The sequence below is a fragment of the Oryx dammah genome, unplaced genomic scaffold (assembly GCF_014754425.2).
Source record: "Oryx dammah isolate SB20612 unplaced genomic scaffold, SCBI_Odam_1.1 HiC_scaffold_1191, whole genome shotgun sequence".
Taxonomy (NCBI): Eukaryota; Metazoa; Chordata; class Mammalia; order Artiodactyla; family Bovidae; genus Oryx; species Oryx dammah.
In genome coordinates this window covers 1-7,847 of record NW_024071322.1, presented here as the reverse complement: position 1 = coordinate 7,847, position 7,847 = coordinate 1, and the positions used below count along the sequence as shown (strand labels likewise).

The following is a 7,847-nucleotide window of genomic DNA, read 5'->3' as shown; positions in this document are numbered from 1 at the left end:
CTACCTTGCTCTATCCCTTCACCGTGGTATGAATAACTGCTCCATCACGTTGTGTGTTTTAGCTTCATTTAGTTCACTGGAATTCTGCCAAGTACCCCAGCTTTGCTGATGCCGCCTCACAGGCTGATGGTTTGGTGATTGTCGGCGTTTTGATGAAGGTGAGTCGTAGAGGGCCTCGGAGCTCTGCTACAATTATTCCCTTACCAATCAGACCGCAAACTAGGGTGAAATACAGCAGGGGGGTGTTGGCGTCTCTCTGCTTTTGGAATGTCTGCTTCTACTAGTGATAGCGCAGGTGAACAAGCTGGTCTCGGGTATATGTTAGCTTTGCTTGACTTTCCCCTCTTGAAGAGAGAAAGACATTTCAGGCAGGGATGAGATGGGAAGGTGTTGATGGTGCGCTAACTTTTTTTTATTTTTCAGCTCGTCCTTCACTTTTCGTCTAAACTTTCTACATCACAGAGTCAGGAGTTTATCAATTTAATATTTCATCAGGAAAAAAATAAGAAGAGGACTTTTGTCCCATAAAGAAAGTTCAATTGATATCTACTATGGACGATTCAAATCTCCTGTAGGAGAGTCCCTGAAAAGTCCTATACGGAAGTTACTATTAAATGGAGTATATTTGGGTGACTAACTTTTGGAATTATAGTAATTCTAGTTAATCTTTATTGAACACTTGTAACATACCATTCATTTTACTGATTAGAATTTTAATAGAACAGACCAAAGAGGTTTGCTTTGTATTTTAGTTGTGCTAAATGCCTGTATTTTGACTTGTATATCTTTTCTTCAGTTACTGTGTTTGATTTTTTAAAAATTAAGTAAATAGGATTTTACTTGATAACAGTTGTTATGTCACACTTTATCTTTTTAATCTCCAGGTGGGTCAGGCCAACCCAAACCTTCAGAAAGTACTTGATGCCCTAAAAGCAGTTAAAACGAAGGTAAGCAGACTCATTAAGTTATTTAAATCAGAGAACAAGAATCCACAGAACCCCCAAATCATTCAGTTGCATATTTGATATGAGGAGTAGGAAGTCCTCAGCAAACCCATCAATCTGAAAAACAAGGTACTGCTTACACGGTCCTCGTTTCTGAGCTCTCTGACGCAGTGATTTATTTTGGTTCCGTTTTTCATAGTTACCGCTGATCTATTTCAGCAAGGTGAAGCCTGTAGAAGCATGGTTTTCATAGCTGTTTCATACATTGTAACTATGGTGCCCACTGTCAGCTTAGGAAAAGATGGATTGTTCTGATGTATTTAACCTTAGCTTCACCGTTTTGATATAAAGACTTAAATCATATATCAGAGACTTGCCATTTTCATTCACACTGTGTGGAGCTACCATACCTTTATCTAAAAGAAATCTAGTTCGTGTTGAGGCCAAAAAATTAAACTTTCATAAAGTGAGAAAGTTTAAAGATAAAGAAGCACTCAGTTCAAGAATGTAAAAAATGATATATGAAAGAAAGTAGAAGGAAATGGTTAAGATGAAGTCAAACATTAATAAAATAAGAAAGAAAATGAATAAATATAGGTAAAATGTTATTAATAAAGTGAAAAACTAATTCTTTGGGGAAAAAACAACCAAAAAAGGACACTTTTTGGCAAGGTTGATGATGGGGGGAAAAATATAAATACAACAAATTATTACAAATAAGGAAATGGGTCATAACCAAAGATGCATTAGAAGTTTTAAGAGAGAAATCTTGTACAGTTGACCCTAGAGCAACATGGGTTTGAACGGCACAGGTCCAGTAACCTGTGGATTATTCTTTTGATAAATGCTTGCTCTAACACCACAGAATTGTCCCTTAAATGAACCTGCTGATGCACACCCACGATTATGAGCGATGACCATAAGCTTATGTGCAGATTTCTAACTGCTCAAGAGGTCAGCACCAATAACCCCTACATGAATGACCAATCAGTAAAGAAATAAGAATAAAGATTACAAAAAAGTGTTTAGCCTTTGCTTATACTTAGATAAATGAGGAAAGGAGAAGATAGACCAGTCACAGTCCTAGTGTAGCGTATTGTCGGTCATCTGTCACTTTCACTGTTCATATTTACAAACACGCTGTTGTCGTTGTTTAGTCACTAAGTGGTATCCCATTCTTTGTGACCCCATGGATTGTAGCTGAACAGGCTTCTCCATCCATGGGATTCTTCAGGCAAGAACACTGGAGTGGGTTGCCATGTCCTTCTCCAGGGGACCTTCCCCAACCAGGGATCAAACCTGTGTCTCCTGCATGTATGGGCAGCTGAGCCACCCACAAACATACCAGTCTTGAAATACTATACAGTAGAAAAATTGATTAAATTCTTTGCTAACACCTATCTACCAAATAATATGTATGTCGTATATGCAATGATGTAAATATTTTACATCAGGGAATGATAACATCGCTTATCGTTTTGTTTCAGAACAAGAAAGCGCCATTCACAAATTTCGACCCCTCTGTCCTCCTGCCTTCGTGCCCGGATTACTGGGCCTACTTTGGTTCACTGACTCACCCTCCTCTTCACGAGAGTGTCACCTGGATCATCTTTAAAGAGACCATCAGTGTGAGCGCGGAACAGGTAGCGTATCAGAGGGGCATGCGGGGGATTGGAAGCGCAAGGCAGGATATCAGTTCAATTCATACTGAGGGAAATTATTGTTGCCAGTCGACTTTGCAGAGCCCCCTTTTCCTTTCAACTGAAAAAGATTTATTAGTGGCATCAGGTCTATTAATAGTCAGAAGTAGAATGTGTTTATCAGCCCTTTATCCTTTATTTAGAGATTCGGAATTCCCACTCTGCTTTTCACCTCAATGAGGGAAAACCCAACCTCTTTGGGGAACTGTGACTCTTGAGTGGCATACCTTGATCGTGACATTGTTTTTTTTTTTTTATTTTATTTTAAAGCTTAAGCTCTTCAATATTCAGTAAAATATCTCATTATCATTTATAATTATAATAAAAACTGCCACGGACTGAGCAGCTCTTTTCACCAGGTGCCTCACATGCATTTTGGTATAAGAGCTGACGCTTCTTTAGCATACGCTACATGCCAAACGCCCCTCTGAGAACCTTATCTGCGTGGAGCCATTTAGCTTCACCAAAACACAGTGCAATAGTACCATATGGAAACTGAGGTGCCAAGCAAGGAAGTCTCTTACCCAGGTGTGCGAAAGCTGGAATGCTATTCCAGTCAGTCATTGATAATTTAAGCCCAATGCTTGGTGCAAAGACATGTGGAAGAACTGTTGGCTTCCTCCCTTTCCATCAGTGAAACCATTGCAGTCTTCAACCTGATTTTCTACATAACAGTGCATCGATCATACTAGTAAGAAAAAAGTGTTCTGTGTGACATCAAGAGCTATTGCTTCTCTAAACATGTTATCCTTCCCCCAAGCTGGCGCAGTTCCGCTGTCTGCTAGCAAATGCTGAAGGCGATAAAGAAGTCTGCATCAAGCAGAACAACCGACCTCCCCAGCCTCTGAAGGGCAGGACAGTGAAAGCTTCATTCTGACGGGCCCAAGAGGAAGCTCACCTTCCCTCAAGAAGCACAGCTCTGCTTCTGACACAATCCAACAAAACAAGCTTTAGGAAACACGTTTATTTCAATACTAGCAAGACAGCCTGCTTGCGAATTTACTCTGCAGAATGCAAAATCTTTTTCCTCTTTATGTTGAACTCAAATAGTAATCTGTAAGTTCACTAAACTTGTGCTTAAATTCAAATCCATTGCATTGACTTCCTTATCACTGCAATTAAGGCATACTTGATTTCTTAATGACTTTTATCCCTTCCCATTTTATTCAGTTTAATTGGACCAAAAATCATTTTATCCCTTTCTTCTTGTCTATTACGTACTATACTTTTAAATGGCATTAGGTTCTACTCCATTTACCTTCAAGAATCTTAAATGCTTTCATTTGCAACATTATTCTGATGCGATATCAGGTCTATATATCAAATATAATGACCTAAGAGCAGCTTGAGATGAAATGTTAAGAATTCATTTGCTTACTCTTGAAAACAAATATGCAGCTAAGATGACAACTGGATTTTATATTATGATAAAATAAATGGCCCAACATTGCTACCGTTTGTGTGCTCTGTTATAAAAACGATGTATCTCATTTAAGAACTGACACTTCTGGTTATTCCTCTACCAATGGGGTTGTTCCATTATTATAACTAGTTAGCTCACATGAAGAATCTGTACGTCACATTTGGAAGAAAAATCACCTGTGAATTATTTTTAAAAATAATGAAGGAATCACTTGACTTAGAATCATATAGAAACATCACATAATCTTTTAGTCTGGTGTGTACTTAACCTGAAGTCGGTTCTTTCTGAAGCCATATCTACACTCAGAATTCTACAAATCTTGTGTCCAGCATTTAGTTTTGTGATTTCTTTACTTTCTCTTCTCTGAGAAATCATAATGGCAATCAAAACCTACATCCATTCCCATGCTCCAGTCTTGTCTAATGTCACAGAATCAGTTAAAACTTCTCACAACTGTAATCATGGTTAAAAAGACAGACAAACCAGATTCTTTATTGCTCAGAGGTCAATAAAGATCCTAGGAGACATCTTTGTACCAAAAAATCCGAGGAGACATCTTTGGAAATTTTTATTTGGAGCCCAGAATTTAAGTGAATCTTTATAAAAAATGTCAGAGCCAAGGAGCACTTCATTTATCTCAGCCCCCATAAGCATTCTAAAGAATTACTTTCTTTGCAAACCTACTCTGACTGTGTGTGTTAATATATATTTGCCAGATATTGAGAAGGCCTGAAACAGGCTTGATACAATTTTCATCTAAAGTTATCACAGGTCATCATGAGGGCCAAAGAAAGAGTATGATTTTAAGAAATACCTTTGCAAAAGAGGCTCAGGACCTACAACACTTGAAAGTATTTTCTGAAAATAAATTGAACAATTTAAAAATAAATCTCACGGCAAGGATAAGAAAAGGACCTGACTTGATGACCCACTTTTTTTAAAGAAATTCAAAAATGGGTTCCAGGATTTAAATACGTCTGTAAGTCTTAGTATGGAAAGGACAAAGAAGTGACAGAAGATATATGATGGTCATCAAACCTCATCCCTTAGCTAAAGGCCAGTTGGAAAGCGTGGTTCCCGGTTACTTGCTTCTGCCAGAAGTTCACACATTTGGCAGAACTCGCGAGGTGCATTATGGGAGCGGTCCACGTTTCTCTGAAGTAGCCGATAAAAGCAGCTGCTGAGAGGAGGCATGGGGACAAGACATCGGATCAGCTAAGCATGCAGCTCGAGTGTTTCTTTGGCTCACGTTCCTGTTTTGTGCCCTCTCCCTTTGCTGCCAACTTAGGTGGAGGATTTGAACGTCCTGCAAGGATTCTCTGTCTCTTCCGCGATGTTTGGCCGCTGACTTTCTTTATGCCAAATGTGCTGGGCTTCTAACCATCCGGAATAGCAATGCCAGCTGATGGGCTCAGCAAGAGGTTCAGAGTAGAAAGGTGCTTCTAGCCCTGGTGTCTTTTGTCTTAGGACCACCCTCTTCATGAATATCACGCCGAGCTTTAATGAAACCCTTTAGTTAAAATGAGTCCAGGTACCTCCAGCTGTTTACTAAGTTATTCGATTCGATAAGCTTCAGCCAAATAACTCTGAAGGCATTAAATTCATCAAAGAGAATTAGGGCAAAGGAAGGGAAGGGGAGAAATGTTGAAAGACTTAATTTCCTGACAGAACTCAAAGGAGAAAATTGTCCTTTCTTGTAATTCTGATTGTTCTATATTAGTGGTGCTTCCCCCTTTTGTGATCATGGATTCCTATAAATATGTGAGTAAAGCTATGAAACTTCTCCCTACCTCACCACAAAATGAAAAGAATCCTATATATGAGAAATCTGACATAGATTTCTAGAGTATTTAGGGACTCATGCCCTTCTTTGGTTCCTCATAACAAAGCCAATCCTGGACCCCAGGACGAGATCCTCACTCTAAACTATAAAAAAATAACAGCTACCACGGACTCCAGGTCTCTCTTTATCTCACCTCTTAACATTTATTTTTGCTTTTATGCCTCATTTTTTATAGCAGGTCCTTAGAAGAACAGTGTATTTCCAGTATAGCTCATGAATTATCCCTTTGCTGTTTTTCTGTTTTCCAAATATTATTTTGAGTTGGTATGAGGTCCCATTGTAAAAGAGATGAAAAAAAAAAAAAAAGATAATCCAAACCTCTGTGAATTTGTTCATTTATTTGTGGGCAGACTAACCAAGAATTACAATGAGAGTAAAAAGGCTTAGAAGGAAAAAATCTTTTGAGGAAGAGATCATCAGATAATAATGGGTTCAAATCACTCTGAAAGTCATCAACACTCTTTGTATCTAAGACTAGGAAAGCATAAGGAAATACATTCTGAACATTATCTTCATGATTATCTGTAAATACCAAATACTTAGTTACCTACTGTTTTCTATGAGTCATTGTACTAGGATTCCCTTGTTACTCTGATTAGATTTGGCGATTTTAAATGTCACACGGTAGACAAAGAGAAAGACAGGCATAGATAAACATGAAAAGCTGCCTTTATTCCAGGACTGCTCTGTTTGACATAATGGAAACATGGATGTGGATATTTAACCTACTGCAAGAAAATAGTGGATTTTATGTTCCTAGGTGTCTATGGACACATTTATAAAAAAAGGGGGAATTGTATAAAATAAAAAAGATCTTAATAGAAATGTAACATACTTGAAAGAAGTTAGGAGACATGGCCGCACGTATTTCTGCTTACAAATACCACTTTTAACAGAAATAATTCATAGGAATAACCTAGAGTCTTAAAGATATGTGCATACCCTCATTTTGAATCTTTACAAGTATCTTTAGTATCTTTATCCTAAAAGTAAACCGATGGACAAAGGGTAATGTCTGCAAGCATTAGAATGCTCAGGGCCCAAGTGCACTCAATAGAGGTTTCTCAGAAAGGCATGTAGGCTAATCCCCTTACTATGAGAAGGTAGAAATAGCAATTATGTCAGAGAGGAATAGCGTTTAAGCGGCCTTATTCTTTCCCCTCAAAGACTAGAGAATATAACTTCCCCAAACCATCAGCAAATATTTTAATACCCTTTTAGAAGCAGATACAAGCCAAGTTATTTGGATGTGTTATTTTTCATCGTGTTATTAAATCACCCAAACTGCCAGCAAAAACAAACAAGCATACCATGCAGGAACAGTGTTTAGTTACTCAGAAAAAATTAGTTAGAAAATTAGTTACTTTGGTGTATCTCACTCATACACCATAATAAACCTAAGATGGATTAGATTTTTCAATGAAATAATATGCTATAAAAATAAGTAAATATTTAAATATATGGTAGGAGAAGAACTTTTTCTCAAATACCAAAGCATACACTGAGAAATAACCTAAATATGTAGGTCAAACAACAATAGCAAAAAATTATAATGAAATTATTTGTCTTCTTTATTTGTCTTCTTTAGAAGACAAATAATTGACAAATGTGTTAAAAAAAAAGTCAGTCTTAATCATCAAAGAAGTATAGCTTTAACAATGTTCTCTGATTCTTTGCATATAATATTGGTAAATATTTTTTAAATAATACACAGAGTTGTCAGGGATGTAAAGAAATAACAATTGTCATACACTGCTGAAAAGAGCATAGTCAGTCCATTCCTGAATAATGCAAAAGTTGTATTCCTTCTCCAGGGGCTCTTCCCAACCCAGGGGTCTAAACTGCATCTCCTGCTTTGGCAGGAGGATTCTTGCCACGGAGCCTCCAGCAGGGTGGAAAAGGTCAAACGTGGCCCTGACTAACTGATGCCACCTCTG

The 7,847-nt window shown here is 37.8% G+C and overlaps 1 protein-coding gene across 1 annotated transcript; it reads left to right on the top strand.

The window, feature by feature from the left end:
- On the top strand, window positions 1-4,750 carry LOC120859481 (carbonic anhydrase 1). Its single transcript, XM_040235576.1, has 4 exons — window positions 1-158; window positions 885-947; window positions 2,432-2,587; window positions 3,405-4,750. Exons 1-4 carry the CDS (start codon window positions 153-155, stop codon window positions 3,519-3,521), a joined length of 342 nt encoding a protein of 113 aa, XP_040091510.1. The 5' UTR covers window positions 1-152; the 3' UTR covers window positions 3,522-4,750.
- The last annotated feature ends 3,097 nt before the right edge of the window (window positions 4,751-7,847 follow it).